Source organism: Epargyreus clarus, unplaced genomic scaffold, assembly GCF_041222505.1.
Source record: "Epargyreus clarus isolate Ecla_fem2 unplaced genomic scaffold, WU_Ecla_fem_2.2 ptg000029l, whole genome shotgun sequence".
Classification (NCBI taxonomy): Eukaryota; Metazoa; Arthropoda; class Insecta; order Lepidoptera; family Hesperiidae; genus Epargyreus; species Epargyreus clarus.
This window is the reverse complement of record NW_027332235.1, coordinates 10,454,470-10,480,428: the sequence shown is the minus strand read 5'-3', so window position 1 is coordinate 10,480,428 and position 25,959 is coordinate 10,454,470. Positions and strand designations below refer to the sequence as shown.

General features: G+C 34.1%; 1 protein-coding gene, 1 long non-coding RNA gene and 1 pseudogene across 4 annotated transcripts; all 3 read left to right on the top strand.

Annotated features, from left to right (window-relative positions):
• The first annotated feature begins 400 nt into the window (after window positions 1-400).
• LOC140754307 (uncharacterized) lies at window positions 401-12,169 on the top strand. Of its 2 annotated transcripts, none has more exons than XR_012103641.1 (4): window positions 401-669; window positions 798-1,055; window positions 2,008-2,149; window positions 3,548-3,868. It is a non-coding gene; the product is annotated as an uncharacterized LOC140754307 (long non-coding RNA). The 2 variants fall into 2 exon arrangements; XR_012103640.1 differs by lacking the exon at window positions 3,548-3,868 and adding an exon at window positions 11,725-12,169 and having other exon boundaries at window positions 402-669.
• Window positions 12,170-12,228: 59 nt separating this feature from the next.
• LOC140754581 (uncharacterized) lies at window positions 12,229-13,610 on the top strand (annotated as a pseudogene).
• Window positions 13,611-17,350: 3,740 nt separating this feature from the next.
• LOC140754248 (uncharacterized) lies at window positions 17,351-18,994 on the top strand. Of its 2 annotated transcripts, XM_073089209.1 has the most exons (5): window positions 17,351-17,774; window positions 17,891-17,986; window positions 18,095-18,193; window positions 18,306-18,431; window positions 18,774-18,994. In XM_073089209.1, exons 1-5 carry the CDS (start codon window positions 17,351-17,353, stop codon window positions 18,989-18,991), a joined length of 963 nt encoding a protein of 320 aa, XP_072945310.1. In that variant the 3' UTR covers window positions 18,992-18,994. The 2 variants fall into 2 exon arrangements, with proteins under 2 accessions (XP_072945310.1, XP_072945309.1); XM_073089208.1 differs by having other exon boundaries at window positions 17,891-18,193.
• Window positions 18,995-25,959: the final 6,965 nt, after the last annotated feature.

Below are 25,959 nucleotides of genomic sequence, written 5' to 3'. Positions count from 1 at the left end.
AGTGGCCCAACCCAGCGCCCCAGGAATAATCGTGATAATTTCAAGGATATAAATTCTGCAAAAAATGTGTGACAAATAAAGATAGACATAATTGACATTGGAAGCTTTGTAGCTACAAACGTAATATGTCTTGGATATCCTAACAAAGTGAAGTGATGCTGTAGATAGTTTTCATTAAAGAAATGACCGCAAGAAAAAAATAAGATCTTGAAAGCGATTGATTTCTTCATTATGTGATTCGGGGCTTCGGGGACGTGTATTTTAATTTCTCAATAAACTTAATACAGATGAGAAAAGAACAATAACATGTGCACATACTTTGAAACGATTGTTTGGAAGATTTATAAAATGTACGAAATGAAATTAATAAAAACCTCCTTTTGTTTCTATGAAGTTCGATAGAGGAAAAATGTATGACAATATAAAATGACTTTGTCACTTCGGAAATGAAAATAATGAATTATTTTGTAAATTTTATGTAATAATTTGTGAACTTGTTCCTATTGCAGTATTTTTGGTTACTGGGTAGTTGCATTATTATTGATAGCGAAATATTATTTTAATGTATCATAAATTTTAAGATAATAATGGAAATAGAATATCGCGTCATTTTTTTAATGGGATGAAGGTTGTATTACGAGTAGATAAAATGGATGAAGTAAATATTGGGTTTGTGTAATGAGTACGAAAGTTCTCAGTTCAACGCTTTACTTGGAAATCTTGGCTTGGAAATTGGAAATCTGTAGAGAGTAGTTAAATATAATAGAAAATGTTTAAATATTATTACTTTATTACAGATAAAGAAGATTATTTAATTATCTGCTAACGGGCGATGCTGTACAGGGAATTTTTGTATCGGTCATGTGGTATCGGTGAATTAATTTAAAATTAAATGATCCATTTGTGAGATACTTACAGATGCAAGAATACACCCATACGATTCTGGAGTAGCCTCACGTCTCTACGAAAATCTAGCTATGTTCAGATGTATTCTTCAACAAATAATGCATTAGAGGTATCAAGACAAGAGTTTATACTGTGTGATGAAATAACAGGTACGCTTTGTCGTTATTTTATGTAATCGAAAAGCCCGAAGAAATACTTTATTTTGAATACACAGTATTAATTAGGAATGAATGTGTTTGTTTGATTGTTACGAGTATGAATGCAAACCATGGAGTTAGTACGTGATACGATGTTTTATTCAGATTTTTTTAGCTCTACTGATATATGAAGTGTCTAATAGTCAACAGTGGGTTTATCTGCGGTACACCGGTCAAAATACAATAAATTTATCGTTAATTTATGGTGTAGTGAATTGTGTAAAACTTGGAAAAAAATATGGAAACGATATGAGTTTTTTTTTGCTGTTTTTTCTCTAAACTGAGAGGCCTAGTGAAGTGGTGACTTGTTATTGCGTAGTGCTCTACAATAAAATAATGGGTTTGTACCGGTTAGTTAGTTTTTAAGATGGTCTCCTTGTTCCATATGGGATTTCATACATAAACGAAGTAATACAAAGCTACTTGGTGTAACTGTAAGATAACGAAGTTATGATTGAATGAAAGATGTTGTTTATATACAAGGGATGGGTCGTCAAATAACACCGATTTTTTTTCTTGTGAGCAGTGTCATCTTGTTCGGTACTATAAAGTTGAAAGGCATTTGTCAAAAATTGTAGTGAGGCATTGGTTCTTTTTTTATGAAGACTTGACGACGTAGGCTAAAATATATAACGTGGAACGGGTATGTCTGAGATATGGAAGTGGTCTCTTTATGCATCGTTGGTCTGTAAAGTTTACAAAAGATGTGCTCTGGCTAAAAAAATGCGTTCGCATCTCCTACCTAATAATTTTGAATATTGCACATTGACTTTAGTAGAATATAAGGCGAGACGCATCTATAATTTCTACGTGTATGTTTGTACTTTAAAGTTGTCGATACATTAGTATGTGCAGTACAGTTGTGTAGTATGTTTTTCATTTCAATTGAATTAATTTATTGCAGGATAAGGTGGAATACATATGTGAAATACATTAATTCTGTGCTCCTTTCCTAACCCAAAGGCTCAATGTTCCTCAACCGGACCTGTTCGTGGCATGAGCTGCCTCTCCGTATGGCTAGTAATCCAGAGAATTATTGGGAATCAGTAATTGTGTTTCGCGATATATTTTAATAGTATGGAGAATTTAAATGGTTTGGTGCGATAACAAAGTACAAATACAGGCTACAAGTTTACTGTAAATATTAAAACACTTTCTGGTAACGGGTACTACTTGCAAAATAAATTATTTTTCTAGAAGAGGTTAGAATTAAAATGTTTTTTTTTTTTTTTCTATGTAACAGTATTAACAAATAACAAATGCATAATCATGGGATACAGTCAATATCATGTAGACGGTATTAATTATGGGGATAATTGATAATAAAATAACATAACGAATTTTTTTAGAATTGTGGCCGAGAAAATGAAGAACAAAATAAATTGTATGTGTATTGTGTTGCGGATGAATTGTGTGTGAAATTGTATGTGTATGTGCATTGAAAATTTTGACTACAATTGTGATTTTGAAAAATGTGATTGATTTTTGCTACGCTTTTATTAGCTTGACCTTTTTTTTTTTTTTTTTTTTTTTTTTTATATAATATAAGAGTAGCAGACGAGCATGCAGTCCACCTGATGGTTAGTGGCTACTGCCGCCCATGGACATCTGTAATCAACCCCAGATAGGATTAGATATTCCTACCTGAGGTCGGCCACAGATGCGCCGCTACCCCTGAGGACTAAGCTGGAACGCCTCGGAAAAGTCTGTCTCCCTTACCACACCCTTCAAACCGGAACACAGCAGCGCTTAACACTGCTGTTATGAGGCAGAAATAGGTGTGGCGGTGGTGCCGCCGGAGTCGAACCACAAAGGGTTCTACCACCTTGTAATTGAGTCTAAAGATTCTGTTACATACCTGTATGTAGGTATGTAACAGAATCTTTAGACTCGATTTTTATCCACCTTGAACGATGCGATTAATTTAAAATTTTGAACAATTATCAAGAACCGATGACAATATACGATTTTAATAATCTTATTCTTATCTTCTCATCAGGATCGTCAGGAATCAGGATTAACGATTTTCCGTGTGCGATGTTATCGTGGTTTTTAATTGAATTATTTTCCTGTAGTGTTGTCGAGAATTGATCATTATATGAACTCTGTTGGCAGTTGAAAGGATGTGGAAATTTTATCTTATTTAAAGTTTGTGAGACGCTTTCAACACTTTAGTTCCACACTGGGGTTCCCTGTGTCGTGGGTGCCATGGACGCACGTATGGAGGAGTGCACAAGCACTCAGACCCGGAAACAGAAACCTAAATGCATCCTTTACTTGTTTGTCTCGCCGGGGATCGAGCTCGGGACCCTCTGCGCGTCAGCGCGCGAGGTATCTGGGCGAAGAAAAGGCTTAGGGATTGGCGATCCCTATGTTATGTCACTTTTTAGACCACATCGGCTGTTGATTGTAATGGATAAATTGGAGATTATTTTGGTTTTAAGGGCTGCTGCACTCATCGTGTTACATGTACGAAAATTTTGGATCAATGGCTATTGTGAAGGAAGAGTTGAACATAAAGCGACGGTAGTCTGAAGGACTATGTGACGGTAGTTTGAGGGAGTCGCCATGAGAGGAAGTCGTCATGAGAGAGAGTCGTCATGAGAGGGAGTCGTCATTAGAGAGAGAGTCGTCATGGGAAGCGTCATGGTTCACAGCTTCAAGTTAAAAGGAAAGTATTTGTAATGATTGTACTTATATGGTGCGTTATGTAGATGTCAATGTTGATATGTGGTGAATTGCAATATTAATACTTGGGGTTCGTAATGTACTAGTGATGAGGCGTATATACTGGAACAGGTTTTGAAACTAGGTTTCCTCAAAGACGTATGAGGAGCCAGTATGGCATCCATGTACGAACGCGTTTCGAGTATTTAGGAGTACCACACTCACAGTCACAAAAGCGATCGCGATGCATACGCGTTCGACGTATACCTGCTCCTTACTGTGCTTACATATGCCAAATGAAAATCGACCTTATGTTCTGTACACTAACACCCTTTTTCCATGCACTGTTTTCGAAAAACTCCTAACCTTACAAGACTCATTCGATATACACATGTGTGAGTGAAATCATATAATTCAAATGTCCGTTGAACGCTCCAGGCGCCAGAGCTAGTGCGCTTTGCGATATTCAATGTCAAGTGACAATAGACCTTATTACTATGAGTGTACATTTTATTTTTCTCAAAAAATTGTAAAAAAACTTTTAGTGTCTTTTAACACTTTATTATTTTTAATAAATTATAAAGTTAGATAATTCTTATAAAACATATTCGCGTATTAAAACACATTTATTAATTACATTTATATAATAACTATTTGTATATTATTTTTCGATAATAAAACACTAAAAGATATGTTTACCTTTGACGATTGGGAAAAACGAATACTTATAATTATTAGGATATTATCTGTTAGAACGAGATAGATAGACATAAATTTGTATTGATTAAAACAGGATAGTTAGACTTTCGAAAGACCAAAATAAGTTTTATATATGGTTAGGAAATTAAAAATTGTTTGACCAAGTTTAACAAGCGCGCGAATAGTTTTGTTTGTTTAATGTTAATTGCAACTTTACTAGTCGCGAGTGTTAAATTTAAAATATTCTTATGTTACTTGACTTTATCGAACGTTGGTGGTAATAATTGTGAACAGTTTACGTGTAATTATAACTATTTGGATGAATGGTGATGGAGTGTAAATAATAAACAATTTTATTAGACATTTTAAATAATTCGAACGGTGGTGGTAATAGTTGTGAACAGTTTACCTGTAATTATAACTATTTGGATGAATGGTGATGGAGTGTAAATAATAAACAATTTTATTAGACATTTTAAATATTATTGAACGTGTGTAGGTATAAGTGTATAATAGGTATAAACTAAACTTTTGCTTAAGTTAGTCGTTTTTTGGTGGTGGAACTTTTTAAACTTTTAATATAATAATAAACAAATCTAAAAAGTGAAAATAATTGGATTAGGTACCTGTACCTAGCCATTTCTATTTTAATTGAATATGGCACCCAAAAGAAGTTTAGTTTGGGACCATTTTAATGATAAGGGCAATGATAAAGCCCAATGTAAATACTGTAAAATAGACATTTCTTACAAAACCTCGGTATCTAATTTATCCAAACATATCAATAGAAAACATGGCGTGATACAATTAGTGCCCAGGAAAGCAGAACCTTTAACCACTACTGGGCAGGCGATGGAAGTTTCTACACAGGCGGTAGTTTCTGTTGCTGCTGCAGTATCGCTGCCCCAAGTCAATATGCCCAGTACGTCTACGCAGGCTCAAATATCCGTACCTCCAATAAAGAATACTATGGCATCGTACTTACGTAGAGACTGCTCAAAAATAAAAAAAGACATAGATCGACATATTATGAATCTTTTCATATACGACCTTCAACCCTTTTCCATAGTGGAGGACAGAGGTTTTCGTGAATTGATATTATTTGCATTTCCGAATTACACCATTCCAACACGGAAATATTTCGCAAATAATATGTTGCCAGCTCTTTACGAAATCACAAAGGCTGAAATTAAGGAGATGCTGAATAATGAAATGATATCGATATGTTTATCAACAGACATGTGGACGTCGCGAAATGGAGATTGGTTTCTAGGTGTTACTGGACATTTGATTAACAATAATATGGAAATGCGATCGGTTTTATTAGAATGTTGTGCGTTGACTGGAACGTCACATACTGCCACGTCTCTAGCCGATGAATTATCGCGCGTTGTTCGAGAATGGCACATCGAAAATAAAATAGTGCTTGCTGTGTCAGACAATGGTTCTAATATTAAGTGTGCTATTGAAAAATGCTTAGGATGGAAACATTTTAATTGCTACGCACATTGCCTGAATTTGGTGGTAAGCAAAGCTTTAGAAAATAGCACTAATATTTCTAGTATAATTTTAAAAGCCAAGAGCATCGTATCGCACTTCAAAAAAAGCACAGTCGCATGGGAAAAGTTAAAAAGGTACCTAGAACAAGCGGGCAAACCAATTATGAGGCCTCTTCAAGAAGTTCCCACTCGATGGAACTCTACTTTCTATATGTTGGAGCGCCTAATATTGCTGAAAGAAGAGCTAAACAGTGCTATTTCAAATCTTAACGCCAATATCCCAATCCTGTCGCCAAACGATTGGCATCTTATCGCCAAACTTATTCTTGTGCTGAAGCCCTGTGAAGAAGTCACAAAAGAAATTAGCGGCGAAAGATATGTGACTGGCAGCTCCGTCATCCCGATAACGATCGCTCTTAAATCGGCGTTAACGGCGATCGGGTTGGATGGAACAGAAAAATTGCCAGATGAAATTGATATGATTAGGCAAGATCTTCTAAGCGGACTGCAGTTAAGATTTTCGCAACTGGAGAACAGTCGCACTTTCACAACGTGCATGTTTCTGGATCCGCGATATAAATTGTATTTTGAAAACGAAAATACGGCAGACTCAACAAAAAAATATGTCATTGGCTTAGTGACAGCATTAATTAATGAGGAAAAGACAGATACTCTTACCACAGAGACCACACCAAAGGCAGCAACCGAATCAATTTGGGACCATTATTATAAGAAAATGCAAAACATCAGGCCCGCTGGTACTGCATATTCGAGAGCTGTGGTTGAAGTTCAACGGTACATTGACGACACCGTATTGCAGAAAAATCAATCTCCTTTAGAATGGTGGAAGGAAAATAGAAATTCTTACCCACATTTAGCTATTCTTGCCCGAAAAAAATTAAACTGTCTAGCGACAAGTGTGCCTTGTGAAAGATTGTTTTCTGTTGCTGGCAACATTATATGCGAACGAAGAACGCGACTTGGAATCCGAAAAGTCCAACAGTTGCTATTTTTACAGCAGAATTTAAAAAAATAACAAATATGTACATACTATACATTGTATATATTATGAATATTGTACATAATTATAAATATTGTACATACTACATAGTAGTAGTCATGATTGTGTAAATAATGTTGATATGCTTTGTAAATATGCCCAAGAATTAATAATGATCATGTATATAGAATGAATTGAAAACTTCGAAATACGCCAGCTCTCGTGTAGTTGAATTTATTATTATTTGGATCAAAAACTGTTTACATGATTCGTCACTATCATCTAAAATAATATGGTCATTTTAACATTACCTATATAAAAGCTGACAGTCCTAAGCCTGTAAAAGTATGAAGGGAAGTTTTCAATAGTTTTAACCTTCGATCAAATATGTACAAGATTAAAAGTTACGGCACCAAAAACGGCAAGAGAAATAAGAGCACAAATGAGATTGTGGTCTTATTTCGATTTAATATCGCCCAACCATAACCCATATAGAATAAGGAATGCATGGAGTAGTAATGTTTTAATTTTTATTGCATTTTTAAATTAAAAGAAATGTACTCCAACATAGCAAATCCCAATAATAAGAAAACCGCACAAAACACACACACTCACGCACACAAACACGCACACACACACACACACACACAAACACGCACACACATACACACACACACACACAAACCATACGTACGCACTACTTAATACTTAATATATTTTCAAGAAAATTTATTTAAAAATAGAAATAAGTCATTTTTTTTCATTTTGTTGACTAACACTGTCTAACCCCCGCATTTATAGTGAAGCCAATTCTAGTTCTTAAGTAATTGCTATGTCAAGTAATTTCTCAGAGCTAGAAATCTTAAAATTTGAAATCTATTTTATAGACAAGTATGGACTATTACTTGGCTTAGTATATTTCTTAAGAAATTGCTTAAAATCCTACCAAATGAAAAAGAACATACATTTCAACAATTGTCATGTTATAAAGACATTTTCATTTTCTCAATATAATAAAAACTTCAAATGGCATTGTCAACCAGACGCAATTTTAAATTGATTATTATTTACCTACTACCGAAACAGTTTTATTTTTGTTGAGTCTCAATAATTTTGTTCAATATGAATCGAGTAATTAAACGTAAAAAAGTATTCTCTTGCTTAGAAAATGATTTGTTTTTAGATTTAATGCAAAAAATAATAAATCGTCAATATTATCTATTCTTAAAAACAAACTTTCTACTTCATTCATTTTCAAAACTATAATTTTAATTATAATTTGAATGATCCAAACGTGATCTAAACGGCAAAATCTTGCTTAGCCTTTGCTAAGTAAACGAAATGGCGACTAAGGCTTGGTTAAGAATTCTAAGTTTGACAATTCTTACTTTTCACATTTTCTCAACTATAGAATAAAAACCTTTACTTAAGTACTGATAATTGCTTAAGTCATTACTTTGTCTGGTTTATAAATACGGGCGTCAGTCTCGGTGGATGAGCGGGGTACCTGTAACACGTCTAAAACCTAGTACAGGGCTCTTGCGAATTGTAAATGTGACTGTGTTTATATCAATAAAATATTATTATTTATTTTTATTTTTTGTAATTACTTACCGAGATTCCTTTTCTATTTGTATTGAAACGACATTGCTCGAAACAACGTTAAGTTCTACGATCTACTCTGACTTTAACTTGATTGATGCGACATAAATTTTTGTACGGTTTTATAAAAAAAACTGTACAAAATTTATGTCTTCTTTTTTATTTGTTTTAATTTTTTTATTATTATTTCTTGATGAAATGTTTTATACGTAATAGTTTTTTATTTAAATGTATAATATTTGTAAACTTTTGTCAGCAAAACAACTCCATAAGTTCTATGTTCGATTCGCTAACCACGTATATTAAAAAAGGGCCTAAGTAAGTGAGTACTACAATTTTAAGCGTTAAAGTCATAGCAATATAGTTGAATTTTCCAGTGCTCACTACGCGTACGGTCATAAAATTTTACGAGCGTCCATAATATCGCGAAGTATAAAGTCTTATATCCATTACGGGCTATTCGAAACTAAACTTTAACATACAACGATAAGGTTGGCTTTCATTTAAATGCTTTTGGGGCATAAGCCATATTTTGTATTTCTGTATGTATATTATAGTAATAAATACTGTATTATAGCAAACTCTTGCCATTTTTTTCGAGTTGAATTTGTATGCAACTCTAATAACGTCCGTATTAATAAACAAGACAAAGTAATGACTTAAGCAATAGTTTGTACTTAAGTAAAGGTTTTTATTCTATAGTCGAGAAAATATAAATAACGCTTAAATAAATAACGATTTCTACACTCACAGCCCCACACTCGGATTCCCTGCGCTAGGATAGGGCGCCTTGGACACACACAAGACAAATACACAAACACCCAGACCCAAAAACAGAAATCTAAATTCATCATTCAGATTTCAGTCTGGCCGGGGATCGAACCCGGGACCCTAAACGCGTCAGACCGGCATGGTGACCGCTCCACCACGCGGGACGTCTTATGAAATCGTCATATGAAAAAAGAATTGTCAAACTTAGAATTCTTAACCAAGCCATAATACTTTTTTACGTTCAATTTCTCGATTTATATTGAACAAAAATATTGAAATTCAACAAAAATAAAATTATTTTGGTAGTAGGTAAATAATAATCAATTTAAAATTGAGTCTGGCTGACAATGTCATTTGAAGTTTTTATTATATGGAGAAAATGAAAATGTCTTTATAACATGACAATTGTTGAAATGTATGCTCTTTTTCATTTGGTAGGATTTTAAGCAATTTCTTAAGAAATGTACTTAGCCAAAAGTACAATAGTTATAATATACTTGTCTATAAAATAGATTGTCTATTAAGTTTGGTTGATATTAATGTCTTTCATTGTTCGCACAGAGTACTTTATATTATATTATAGGATATAGATATAGCGCCATCTGGTGGGACGTTGAATAAACTTTTTACCAATATACGTATTATATGGGCGCAGATGTAGTAGCGCTATCTAGTGACAGATTTTGTAGATTATAAAAGTTTGCAAGTTTATCAATCTATGACTTTCGGTTCCAAATTATTATAATTGAAATTTAATAAAAATATTTATATTAAAAACAATGTCACACTTGTATATCTTTTGAATAATAATTATAATTTGATTCAATAGTTTACTGTGTCGCCAATGATATAATAAAGTTTTATAATATCATTATGTGTCGCCATATTGAATCAAATAATTGTTGCGGCTATTAATATGGAATTCAATTAACATATTATTATTCTTATTTTGGATTAAGTCAGCTAGTAGTAAATAAAACACTTAATTAAAATTAAAATAATCTATATTTATTGTTAAAAATAATAATCGCCAATTTGTCTCCACCTCTTTGGACATATTTTCATTAAAATTATAAATTGATGTATTAAGTTGGTAACGAATACTATTATTTTAATAACTGAACGAAATGAAATGTACCTAATGTACTGGTGACAAAATAACAAAATTAAATCAAGAGTAGTCGCAGTCAGGGATCGATAATCGACTTATTTGGTGACAGATCTACCATTCTGGGCACAAAGCTATTTATTTAAGTAATAAAACTATAAGAACGAAGTTTATATTCATGTAATGCACTACAATTTTATTGGTAATCCATCTCTTATTTTACACATATATTAACTTTAATTTGATAATTTATACCTGGGAACATTTTTTGTTTATTAGAGAACGAAAATATTACGTGGCGATAGATCTATTAATTAGGAGATACAACTTGTTACTTGATGACAAATATAAATTTTGGTGACAGAAAATATATTTCTCTTTAAAATATCTACTACTAATTTCGATCTAAACATATTACCTAAACATTTACTATTAAATAATTACATGTACCTAAATATTGATAATTCTAATGAAAACGCGGTAGGACCCAGGACCCACGCTAACAAGATTCTATTTGTATTTGGTGACAATGGACTTATACTTATAAATACTCGTGGAGCTAGTCTTAGGAACCAGTATTTACACGTACTCGTACTCGTAAGACTTAGTACGTGTTTTAACGAGTACGACTCATCTCTATAATGTACATATATGGTAGAGCTAGATGTTGGTACGTGGTGGATCGAGATGTTGATATGTTTTGGATCGAGATGTTGGTACGTGGTGGATCGAGATGTTGATATGTGTTGGATCGAGATGTTGATACGTGCTGGATCGAGATATTGAAACGTGGTAGATGGAAATGTTGATATATTCTGTGGTTGCCCCTTGTATTAAGATTGCACACGGTTTATCTAGTTGTTAGTGACGCAAAGATATGACGACATTGGTACTGTGATTTTCTGATATTGGTCTCATTTAAAGGCGTTAAAGCAGAGGCTTTAGAGATCCGTCCGACTTACTAGGGGGCGTCCGGTTCTGTGGGAAGTGGGAACTGCCGGGAATGGTGGCCTGTGTGACTACTAGAAAGCTGACCATGCAAACTTTAGCAACGACGCATGAAGTATCTAATTACGAACTAAGCTGTGGGGCATTTTAGAGTTCTGTAACTAAAGGGTAAAAATGGGACCATATTATACATTAGACCTACAAATGAGAAAATGTGACATTGAATATGGGTTCTCGGACTAATGGAATGGAATAAAAATTTGGGTGGATTTTCGTAGATTCGTATCAATAGATATGGCTTGTGTGTATAGCTGATTTGTTTTCCAGATGCGACACGAGGGCGTGTATTAGTCAAGAATGGCGTGTCGGCGGAGATCTTATACGCGTGAGGACACGCGAGGGTCAGGAAGGCCGTGTCGGCGCAGGTCATTTGAGTGATTCAAATTACGAACGTATTGGAGTTTACAACGCCTTGGCGAGAGATGGCGCCGGGCGTAACGGAACGTTGGAGAAGAAGACAGACGGTCTTGTCATGGCGGCAATGATCGGAGAGCTCCGACGGATCGTTGTAAACCGATATCGAGATGCATCTTATTATTCTGTTCTAGTTTCCATTGTTTGAAGCCTTTTGTGAATTTGTGTTTGTATAATAAAAGTGTAATGTTGAATATTTAGTGATGATTGTCATTCGGATCGCTGATCTCTTACATCGCCTTATGTACGATCTTATTATCTGAAGCAAGCAAAGAAGATATGTGGCCATCAGCCGACACATATATATATATATATATATATATATATATATATATATATATATATATATAGTTTTATGTTCCACGTCATGCTCGGATCTGTGATAATCATGTAAGATCTTATCTCTGGGGAATACTCTATGAATCACAAAATAGTTACTCAACTTTTGATGCTGAACATGTGTTCATATTTTTAAATCAACCAAATCCTGACCTTAACAATGTCCTTTCGAAGGAACGAAGTTCCCCAGATACAAACAACAAAAAGAGGCTTAGTTGGACTTTCTGGGTTGTTAATTAAATTAAGAAAAGGTGACTCAGACGAGAGACTTGCTAGCCTAATGAAAAAACCCCGTCGTATGTTGGAAGGATTAATAAATAAAAACAGAGATATATTAATGTTACATTTTGTTCCCCGTAATTTGGGAATTGAGAATATCACCAGGGAACAATTATTATGCAGAAATCGAGTAATACCAAATGGTGTATTTAATCTTGAAAATAATTCTAAAGCAATTGTAATATGCGATGGAACATATATCTATATAAATAAAAGTTCGAACTATATGTTCCAAAAAGATACATACTCTCTACACAAGTACAAAAATCTTTTAAAAACATTTTTAATTGTGTCATGTGATGGATATATTGTGGATTGCTTTGGCCCATATAAAGCTACTACATCAGATGCAGAAATAATGATTTCACTATTTAGAGACACTTCTTGTCCGCTTCGTGCATATTTTCACAAATATGCACGAAGCGATATCATGCATATTTGCAACGATATAATTCGTTGCAAATATGCACGAAGAAAGCAGAACTTTCAAATAGCAGCCAGCATATTGAACAAGTTTGCTCTAAGGGCTCTAAGTTTGCCCAGAAGAATCCGAAATTGTGCAAATAATTAATTCTAGAATAAATCTGCAAAATAATTTAGCTGATTTTGTTGAAACAAATAATATGAATCGACGTTCTTCCAATTTTGTCAGCATTACAGCAGATTTAGATAATGTTTTAGATTTTCCTCGAATGCTTTCTAATGATTTAATATTATTTGCTTTGGGAACGTATCAAATAAAACAAGCACGCTCATACTTTAGAGAGCTCATACGTTCCCACGGCAGATATTTGATAGAAGTATGTCGAGAGCTGAATGTTGACACTACGGAACTGAATCTGGGAAATCGAACAGTATATCTAATAAAAGGCAAAATAAAATCTAGGCATGTAGGCAGACGCCAATATTTTGTCTGTATAATAATAGATTGGCTATCTATCTGGTAGAAATGGTATACTTGCATATTGCTGCAATTGTCTTGTTGGGCGTCGTACAGTAGGATGTTGTGCTCATGTCATGACTCTGGTGTGGTATCTCGGTTGGGCCAGATAATAATCAATATACGTCCACCAGCAGAATTTTTAGATGAAATTGTGATACAAAGATATAATGACGAATAAAAATTATAAAAAGTGTTTGTTTAAAAACACGTTTTTTACAAATAACATTGAGATTAATCAATTACCTACGTTTGAACAATTTAAAGAATTAATTGTAAGTCGTTATAGAGCACTGGAATTTTTAGACACTAAGGGCCGATTTTTCAATCCTCAGATACTGGACTTTATCTATCGAATAAAATTTATTTGACAGATAATATTTTTTTTAATTTTTCAATCATCAGATAAAGGTTATCAGTCAAATAAAACCGCTAACTGACGAATAAATTTATCTGTTGCTTGGAGGGCCAGTTAAGATTTATCTATCAGTTTTCTATGACATTTTGTGGTTATATAATATGTCATTTATTGGTCTGATGTTGTTGATGTAATATTGCGGTGATAATGGTGACTTTAGTAATGGAATCGTACTCGGAGACAGTGGATATTTCTTAAATAATTACTTATTGACCCCACTCAGCAATCCCCGTACGCGAGTTGAACAATTGTATAATGAGTCTCATATACAGAGCAGAGATGTTATAGTAAGGTGCTTTTGTGTATGGAAGCGGAGATTCCCTGTTCTAAGTATTGGATTGGACTTAGATGTAACCTAACCACAAAGCACAAGATATAATTGTGGCTGTAGCAATATTGCATAATATGGCACGCAGTCAAAATGGGGGAGAGCCTCCTAGAGACTCCGAGGTACTGATGCCACCACAACCGGCATATTTTCAGCAGAATATGCTGACAATGAGGAAACAAACAGTACACACACAGTGTGTTAGAACACAAGGGACCGTGTACTTTATTATTTTGAATCACCAATAAGGTGAAGAGAGTTCTTATCAATTTATTGATTGTTTTAAATTGGTGTAATACTTTTAAAATAAATTCCTATTGTTTATTTTTTTTATTTATATAGTAAAAACAAATATATTTATGTATAGTATATTTAATTCATGCTCTTCTGCAACAGATTCATGTATTATTTTATAGCAATTTCTTAATGTAAACGCGCTAGTTCATGCCTTGCAGCTCTTAATTCATCAAGTCTTGCCGTAACGCTGGCTTTGTTGATTTTAGTTCTGGGGTCATTTTTCTTTTCAGCGCAAGATCATTCTCGTTTTTTAATATCCATTTTTGTTTCATTTTAACCCCGATACACAAATAAAGATACGAATACCAAGTCGCAAATGCACCCAAAAAACACAAATGATGTCCCTTTTGACGTGTATGTCAATGTAAAACATTAACGTCTTCCTTGTTTCAGTCTAACATTGCAGTCATTGTATATGTGCATCTCGCTTGCGTACATTTAGAGTGAAATTAGCAACAGAAATGCATAGACAACAGATAGATAGCTACTGCTCGGATAAAAAATGATTGAAAAATTGAAAATTTTTACTCCTTTGTTAAACAGCCAGTTAATTTTACCCGTCAGTTAACTATCTGGAGAGTAATTTAAGAATTGAATAATCGGCCCTAAGGGCCTCGTTCACCATCACCAAGTAAAGCGTTAATTAGTTACAGCAGGACCTCTTTAATCCGAACCCCCTCTAGTCCGAACACCTCTGTAATCCGAACCCCCGACCCGAGTCCGCGCTGTCTCGCTCTCGCCCGCCAGTTACTTTCCGAACGTCGAGTAGGTATTACGCGTATTTGATTTTGTTATCCGTACGCCATTTTGTGTAGCTATTGTGTCGCTCGTGCATTTTGACTGTTATTTGTGCTTTTGCATCATGGCTTCGACGTCAAAGAAAAGGAAACACGTTACCCTGACTATTTCCCAGAAATGCGAGATTTTGGATCAACTTAAAGAAGGTATTTCTTTTAGCTTTCTTGCTCAAAAATATAATGTGGGCAAATCTACCATTTTCGATATTAAAAAGAAGGAAGAACAAATACGATCTTATGTTGTGAAAACTGAAAAGGGTCCAGGTGCTCGAAAGACGTTGAAAACACCCGAAAATCCACAACTCGAAGATGCATTATTTACGTGGTTTATAGAACAACGTCGAAAAAATGTTCCCTTGTCAGGTGATATTTTAATGGAGAAGGCGAAATACTTTCATGGAAGGCTTGGGCGCGGAGAGTTTTCTGCTAGTAAAGGTTGGTTGGAAAAATTTAAAAAGAGACCCGGTATACGGCAATTAAAAATGACCGGCGAGAAAATATCAAATAACGAAGACGCCGTTAAACCATTTCAGGTTAAATTTATGGATATTATCAAGGAGAAAGATTTATGTGCAGACCAAATCTATAATGCGGATGAGTCTGGCTTGTATTGGAAAACAATACCAGATAAAACGCTGGCTTCTGAATTAGAACGTACAGCCCCAGGTTCTAAAATTTCTAAAGAAAGAATAACATTTATGCCTTGTGCGAATGCTTCTGGGACGCACAAACTGCCTTTGTTGGTCATTGGCAAAGCACAAAAACCACGTGCTTTTGCTTCTGTACGAAAACTACCCGTACAGTACATGGGGCAAAAGAATGCATGGGTGACGAGATCTATATTTCTGGAGTGGCTTAAAACATACTTTATCCCTGAAGTAAAAAAATACTTAAGTAAAAAGAATCTGCCACTGAAAGCGCTATTGCTTCTCGATAACGCACCAGCACATCCGATTGATGAAGACCTGCAATCCATTGATGAAGATTTTACAGTTTTATATATGCCTCCTAATTGCACAGCTCTTATCCAGCCAATGGACCAAAACGTTATCCAAAATATAAAGGTGAATTACAAGAAAAAACTTTTACTGCAAGTTTTTGCTCAGCAAGAATTGGAATCTGAATGTACTGTATCTGATGTCCTTAAGAAGACCACCATGAAAGATGCTGTTTTCTTACTGGCTGAAAGCTGGCATCACTTGAATGCGGACCTAATAAAAAAATCTTGGTCTGCCTTGTGGCCTCAATCACACATCGAAGAACATACAGGCGAAGACTTTGAATCCGAAGATGACATTCCTTTAGCATTTTTCGTTGATAGAGGCTACTCTGAGGCTGAAATTAATAACTTCTTACTAAGCAATGATGACCTAAATGAAACTGAACCTCTTACTGACGATGAAATTATACGGCAAGTAACACAGGAATGTGATGGTGAAAATGAAGAGATTTCACACGCTAAACCCGTGGCAAGCGTTTCCCATTCAAGCGCCATGTCTGCCTTAAATACATGTCTTGAATGGGCTGATCAAGTGGATATTCCTTTGCCAGAAAAAATGCTTTTACGTAAATTACGAGACAAAGCTTTTTATTTGTCATTAAACACCACACGACAAACCAAAATACTGGATTTCTTTAAAAATGTTGAATAAAATATGTAACGTTTATAGATGAATACAAATATTGTATTATGTATGTATCTATTATGTAGTTTTATTCACAAAAAATACCCTTATCATCTATACCCCTATAATCCGAACGCTCCACCAATCCGAACGGGGGCTAAATTTTCAGAGTTCGGATTAAAGAGGTCCTACTGTACTTGGCAATTAACGTTAATTGGCAAGTAAAACTTCCGAGTATCTTCTATCAATTTCACAAACGAAAATCAAGCTTCGAGTAACAACTCACCGGTTAAGTGAACGACGTAACAAATCATACGTTACATTCGTTCAATATTACGTCAAAGTCACTTGTCAAACGTCGTTTTTTGGCAGCTTAGCTGTCATTTTTAATTTCGTATCTTCATTTCGCGTCATAGCGTGTTGTTTATTTGGTTGTTATTGTTTGTATTTATTATCATGGATGTAATGGACAAAGTTAAAAGAGATAGAAGTGCAAACTTTTCGTTGCCCGAGAGGGATATTTTGGTATCCCTTGTGCAGAAATATCAAACTGTGCTAGAAAATAAAAAAAGCGATGCTTCGACGTGGAAAATGAAGGAAGCCGCTTGGGAAAGCATCCAGAACGAATTTAATGCGCGATCTGGAGGCACATTCAGATCAACCAAAACTTTAAAAGTAAAGTATGAGGGCCTGAAACGTACGGTCAGAAAAAAGTCGGCTGCAATACGCTCGGAGCTTTACCGCACTGGTGGTGGCAGTAATAAGGCACCTTCATTGGATAATGTGGAGGAACAAATAAAATCCATGATTACACTCAGCACCGATGGCATGAAAAGTGTTTACGATTGTGATGTAATATCACAAAGTCATGAAAATCAAGGTGAGTTAAATGTTTATTTGTTTAATAAATAAAGTATTATAATGTTCAGTATCGTTAATAAATTATGAATTCCTAATTCCTAATAAATGAAATGAAAATATATGCTTATATTACAGATGTCATTGATGTTCCCAAATTAGAAGAATTTAAAGGGATTTCAGTATTAGACGTTGACATAACTGAGGTTGTACAAAGTGAGACTACTGAAAATCGTAAGTATCTAAAGTACTTAGTAGTTAGTCAATGTTATTTCATAGCACAGTCAATGTTATTTCATAATTATTCCCTCTTATCTGGTAATTATGCTATTTTTTTTACAGAAGTTATGTTACTAGTTACTGACGAGTGTGAACCATTGCCAATTACTAGTACAGACACAATTCCAGGAGAAACAAATATAATGCTAGAAAATATGAATGGTATGAATTGATATTGTTTTTGATGCTTTTTCTAAATATATAATCCTAAAAGAAGTGTGTAGTTGTCTCTGCCTTAAAAGTTTATGTTTAAAATTCATTAATTTTGTTACAGATGCACAAACATTGCTTGATACTCCAATGAGGAAAAATGTAATAACTCCATGTACAAATGCAAATAAAAAATGGGATGTCACTAGTAGAAGGAATTTAAAATCAAGGAAACACTCTTCACTGATTGGTAAGACATTAGGTTTACAGCCACAACACCACATCTTGATTGCTGTGCTAATAGAGAAACTCCCTAGGTCATTATTTCTTAACCTGTGGCCTGAGAGTCAAAGAGCAGCTGCTGTGTATTGGGGTCTGCCGTCTTATCTATTGGCATTTAAATTAGTTAAATAAATAATTGTAAGTTATTTTTTGCAGCACTAAAATTAATTATAAAAATAATTTTGCTAAGAGGGCCCGTGAAATCATACTTACGTTAACAACCACTGCCCTGGATCAAAGTATTACCTGTGCTGAGTGGTCATGTGTACTATTTCTATCGGTATTTATTTTACTATTGTTTTCTTTACAGCTAATGTACAGAAAAAAACACTTTTCGATGAGCTGACTCAAGCAAAATTAGATCTAGTTCTACTTCAAAAAAAATTTTTGGAAGAAGAAATTACTGAAAAAAGGAAAGTGTGGGAATTTGAAGAAACTGAACGCAAGAAGGAGGCAGAGTTTAAAGAAAAAGAGCGCAAATGGAAGGAAGAGGAGTACAAATTAAAATTACAAAATAATTTTAAATGAAAACTTTTGTTTTATTTACTCTCTATTATTATTTAATAATGGTAAAAAATATTCTTGCACCAGTCTATTCCTCAAATCATTATTCAAATCAGGACTCTGTGTTGCATTTTCTTCACCAGCCTCAGTATGTGAGTCATAGTTGTCTGCAAATTTTTCTTCATTTGCATCAATTGCAATATTATGTAGTACAAAGCAGGCAACTATTATAGCTTGTACACGATCTAATTTTAACGTTATCTGTCGCCGAAGGACAGGAAATCTGTTTTTACACACACCAAAACATCTTTCAATGGTGTTCCTTGTCCGTATGTGTGATTCGTTATATAAATTTTCTGCAGGGGATGAAGGATTCAGAAAGGGGGTTAAAAGATATTGCTTTATTTCATATCCACTGTCACCAAGAAGCAAGCTATCTCCAAAATATCCACTTTCAAATCTTTGTTTCAAACAAGAATTGTTAAAAATAGTCTGATCATGAACAGACCCTGGCCACCTTGCCACAATATCCAAGCATCTTAATTGACTATCACAAACCACCTGAACATTAATTGAGAAATTAGATTTTCTGTTTCTATAATTTTCAGCTGAATCGCCTCCTGAAATAACAAGTATTACATTAAAATGTTGTACTATGTACGTTCCTAGGTGAACAATCATAATAACTTCCATTCATGATAATATTTAGAAATACTTATAACATACCGGGTGACTGTATTGTAACATGGGTACAATCTAGAGCTCCTATTACCCTGGGGAATTTTGCGATTTGATAAAAACCGTCTTGTAGTGCAGTTAGGTCCTCAGGGAACTTTATTGTAAGTGGTCGTAATTGAGCGATAGCCTCAGTTACTTTCTTAACAATACGGCTTGCTGTTGGTGGACTGACACCACAAAAGTCAGCCGCACTTCTTAAGTACGATCCAGTAGCAAGATACCTCAACGTTAATAATAGGCTTGCTTTAGTTGAAACTGCTTGATTTCTGAAATAAAGATTTTATGATTAATTAAAGTAGCTGAAGTAGGTTACTGATAGAACGCCGCATTCAATCTTTACGTCCTTCTATACGTCGTCGTATAGAAGGAACATTATGTTTTTATAGGTTATCTATTAAGAAAATCATTTAATTAAATTATTCATAAATAATTAATGATACTCACCTTTGCGTTTTAGAAGTTATTTTATGTTTTATAAGGTTATGCACTTGGTTTACTGCAAACTTCGATAAACGAAATCTAGCCAAAAAATCACTTTCGTCTAAAGGAGAATGCCCATTCTTGGTACTGATTTTTCTCATGCGTCAAAATGAAAGTAATATTAAAATTATTTTTTGATTTTTTTACATAAATTGTCGATCAGAATAGTTTCTTTGAACAGGGGATTCCATTTAACATACAATAAGACGAAATGTTGATTGTTGTTCTTAAAAATTAAAATGGCGGCATTTTATACTCGGAATTCAATAAGATCTATTAGTGTTTTGACTAATGATTTTTCTCATGCGTCAAAATGAAAGTAATATTAAAATTATTTTTTGATTTTTTTACATAGTTTGTCGATCCGAATAGTTTCTTTGAAGAGGGGATTCCATTTAAGATAAAATAAGACGAAATGTTGATTGTTGTTCTTAAAAATTAAAATGGCGGTATTTTATACTCGGAAATCATTATTTTAGGTTTTTAAGATTATTTTAGGTTTATTTACCTACTACCTTTAAAAGAAAATGGAATATGTTAATCGAACTACATTATAGGTACCTACTATCAGTTAAAATCGACCATCAATCTATCGTCGGATATTTTCGATTTTGAGGCTATGTAACATTTCGGTAAATAACTTCAGAACCCGGGTGCTGATCTAAAAAATAATTATTGGTGGTAGTATTTGGTTGATTATACATCGTCCACAACAAGTTTCAATTTGATGCAATTCTGGACGGCGGTCCATACTTTCATGGGCATTGTCCTTTGTAAAATAATCAACACGGAATTTAAACACACGAATCCTCGGTATCCGTTGCAGCGTAGAATATTCTATTCATCCAATTGATGGTCAATTAAATCAATTAAATCCATTTTTACACGACCGATACACAAATGTTCATAAATCTAAAGCCTGTCATTTAATTTAACTGCCAAGTAAACACGCTAATTGGCAGACAATGTGGCAAGTAAGTTACGAGTCAGTTTAATCATATGATTAGTATTACTCGAGCGTCGTGAAATAGACACATGCAGTTACGGGTGACTTTAACTGACGATTAGTCTACTCGATACTTTACTCAAGGGTGGTGAAAGAGGCCCTAAGACTAATAATTATAAGAATCCAAATGTTAGCAAGGTAAGTAAGGTGTTACATGCTGTGAATAATGTGTGTAAGTATTGCAGTAGTGGTGGACGCCGAATAAATAATTTCATAAAGGAGATGTTTCATTTTCGGCCATCTCATGTACACTATATCTAAAAAACACGAATAATTTGTATAATTGAACAAAAATACACATATATTTTGATAACGTAAAGTATTCCTGTTAAAAAATATTTAAAATAAGCATTCCTCATTGAAATATTAAATATGGCGGAATACTGTCAATGTCAAGTTTTCAAAACTGTCGATGTCGGTCAGGGAACCTATGTGTACCCCACACATAGGTTACTATACTCTTTGGGTGTCGGTAATTCTGTATTTAGCTGTTTTTGTCGTAAAGTTATTGTTACCTTAGTACTTTACAACCTGGCTTTTATTTTGGTTATCCCGTCATTGTTTCTGAATTTAATTAATTATTTATAATAATTATAACAAAACCTCCTTTTAAATAGTATCAGGTTTTATAGATGTAAGTGACATGTCAAATTAAAAAAGAAGAAGTTGTCAATTTGATATGTGTAAAAGTGGATATATACATATTATATAATAGTGGAATCCAATGTAAACGTTGAATAAATATATGCTGATGAGAAGATTCCATTTCAATCCTGAATATGTTTCTGCTCTGTGCTGCTTACGATTTTGGATTGATTCTAACTTACTTGTTTACCCAGCTTATGTTTTATGGACTCTTGTGAGTTTCGTGCGATCGCTGTGGATTGTGTTGACAAGGATGAATCCTTGATATTGATATTGATATTGAAATATCATCAGGTAAAATATACATCAGTTAGTTGTATTAATCGTTAAATAATCGTTAATAATTTTAAACTAGAGAAATCTTTAAATCTTTTTACATTTCTCTTTTTTTTAGATAATTACAATAGCAAGACAAGGACATTCTTGGGATGACAAAATAATCAGTTATTATTGCAACTGCATCGCTGGGGCAACAAACCGTACTAGTAGGTAGCTGCGCTCACATGATGACCATTGTTTGATGTTTGGGCTGAGCTCGTCATAGGATATTACAGAACCTGCTACATGATCGGATAAAAATATTTATAAGAGAAGATATTGAAAATGAATAAATAACGTATCTAAGTGAAGAATAAATAAAATATTATCTAGATGTGTACTGAAAGTTGTTTTATTTACACACTTAAATGTTTTAACTAAAATAAATTGTTATTGAAGTACATATTTTGGTATGTTTGTTTTAATTCAAGAGTTATGAAAGTAAATATAATTAATGTTTATCAAATATAGGTATTGTTTCTCAATACATACAATACAATATTTATAGACCTACGCCCATTTGCGTAAAAATATATTTAAAAGTATATAATGTACCTATATAGTAAGTTAAAATAGAATGACAGATGACATTATTACGGTAATCACTACCGCCATGATGATTTTCCACTGTTGTGTTGCAAGTTTAAATGTAAATTATTTTTTTTAAACAATAAAACGGACATGATTTGAAGAAAATGAACGCCTACGAATTGTTCTTTGTATGTTTTCTTAGTTTTTAGTATAGTGTACTAAAGGTGGCCGGGAGCCCATACATTTTGAAACATCTCCTTTGCTAAGATAGAATGGATACTCGGCGCAAGTTTGTCCAAGATAACAATCTATGTTGTAATTGTTTAGGGCACAATCACTCAGTAAAGTTTTGTAAGCTTACAGCTTTAACTTGGAATGTGTTTGCATGACTCTTTGTTTAAATATTTTTTAAATGCTGTCAAACGTTTCTTTTTTGCGTTAATAAGGCTTTAATTCAGGGAGTGTTGAATACAATTTAAATTTCGCGCCTTACAATGTTTTTACTCTGTAATTTTTACGTAAAAGAAGTAACTGTTCTTACATCAGCACATAAACAGACGGAAGTGACTAACTACTAGACTAACTAAAAGACGGTTCCAAAGCTGAGGTATTTTGCCCAAAGCCGATTGCAGATTATACATTGAATATGGGAGGCGTCGATCGTTTTGACCATTACAGATCCTCCTACCCTACATGGCGAAAGTCCAGAAAATTTTGGATGCGATTGTTAGCAAGAACGCTCATTGGCGACTTCACGTGCAAGAAACAGCGATTAATTGTTTTCAAAAATAAAAAGGGAAGAAATTTCGGCGTGCCTGACGAAATGCGTCTTCAGAGCGTCGGAATTCATTTTTCTGAAGCGCAAGAAACATATAAACGCTGCAAGTTCTGTTCCACGCGAAAAGAGGCCAAACGGTCGAATGTAAAATGTTCCCACTGTGGTGTATCCTTTTGTGTGAAAGGCTGTTTTAAAAAAAATCATTTAAGTGAAAATTTATAAAAATAAACATTTGTTTCTTTTTTACTTATAAAAAAGTTTTATTTTCCTGTTCAGACAATGGTCATAGGGCTGCCACATTTGGAAATCGTTACACACAGACAACGGTCATATATTAGCCACCTAAAAAAAAATGCTGACCCTTTATTATTTTTTTGAGAGTGACATTCAAAGTACGCAATTATTACACTTATTACACTTATTGAGTACATTTGGAATTTTCTGTGTTATTTTGTGTTTCGTTTGTAATCGATCATGCCACGTTGGGAAGCTAATCCGTTTTGGGACCATTATGAAAAAAAAAGAAGATACTATCGGGATTTGTAAATATTGTAGTCAGTATAAATAAACAGTTATAAATCGACGACGGGCAACTTAAGGTCCCATTAAAAAAAAACACCCACATATTTTCGCAAATGATGTTTCCATAAGTCCACCAGCACCGCCTCCACAACAAATGTTACCTCAACCTCCACAACTACAGGAAATCGCAACAACAGAAGTATTTGTGGACTTCACTACTACAACTTCAACGACTGCGACCGCAGAGCTGCCATCATCAAGTAGTGCTTCACTTCCGGTAGGTGCCCTCCTACTAGAAAACGCCGATGTAGAGTAAGATGTAAGTAGTATATAAGCTTGACGCCTATTGTAAAAGAGTGAGTAATAAAGTACATCCGAAACCTATTGGACGTTTACTATTACCGTCGTGGACACCTATACCCATAAGACAAGAGATGAAAAAAAAATTGACAGAGACATGCTCGATCTGTTTATCGACGAAATGCAGCCGTTTAGTGTGGTGGATGATAAAGGATTCCAAAAGTTATTGTCATGGATTCCAGGTTACACACCGCCTTCAAGAAAGACGATATTGAACTCCTTAATACCGGCATTACATGAAAAAACGTCGAATGAATGTCGAGAAATATTAAATATAGAAGCGGTAACAGCATGCTGATTCCAATATTGCAGTTTGCAATTTGCAGTTACTGCGCTCTACATTTCGCCAAAGTTTAAATTTAAGTCCATCTTATTAGAATATAAGGGATGTCCTGGCAGCCACATAGGTGAACTCCTTGCACAGCAATTAAAAGCATTATACTGGAATGGAATCTATTAGGAAAAGTAAATTTTACAGTTAGAATAATTGTCGCACATTTCAAACGTAGCAGCCAAAGTCACCGAGAAACTAATGAAGTACCGAAGCTGATTGCTTGGGAATGGAACAGCCACAAAAGCTTTTTTGACCAGCTGGTCATGGAAGTTGCCACAAGATGGAACTCAACTAACCTCATGATACAAAGATTTGTTGAGCTAAGTGAGGCCGTCAAAGCCACCACAGCCGTGATAAATAGAGAGTGGCCAATCGTGACATAAGAAGAGTGGGCAAACCTTGAGTTGTTGGTTGGTTTTTTAGCACCTAAACAGTTGGGGTAATTTGTTTTATTATAATATGTATTTGATATATTAATCCACATTTCTTCAGTAGGCCGTGGTAGTTCCAAAGGCCATATTTCCCATAAATTTGAGCAGGCTTGAGCTTGGCGTAAAATTGAGAAAAAAGTTTCATAAAATTTCAGAAATAATTGTAGATATTGTAGATTTTCTCACCACGCTTTTTTTGTTTTGTTTTGTTTGCACTGGTCTTTGTATTCTTATCGCTTGATCTCTTTGTATTTTTTGTAGTTTTAATAACTTACTAATTACACGGTAATTAGGTTTAATTTTGCTTAAGTTGTGTATAGATTGTGTAGTATTCATTAATCATTAAGTGAGGTTCTCTTTATTTCTTTTGTTTGTTATTTTAAGTGTTATTTCTTAGCATTGGAGGTGCATTTCATTGGTGTAATAGTTCGTAACTATTTTTTTTGCAAATTATCCTTGCCTACATACGTTGCATTTTGCAGCGAAATAAATTTACCTAACAATTGCAATCCGGCTCATGGTCATTGTATATGTTTATTTATTTATTATTAAAACACATTAAATATTTATAGATCACTTATAAATATATTACATATTGACCATTTTCTATCAAAATGTATGGGGTCTGCGAAACAAGGCACTAATATTTAACAGACACGTTTTGTTAACAATTACGATATCATTTGTTTGACGGAAACATGGCTTAATAATGATTTTAACGGTAGTAAATTGTTTGATGATCTTCTGTCAGTTCCACTTGTAAAACTTGTAAAACGATAATATTGATGGAATTCATCTTTTCCGCGATCTTGTAGATCATTCAATGAAATTGTTCGTACTGTTGAGTTT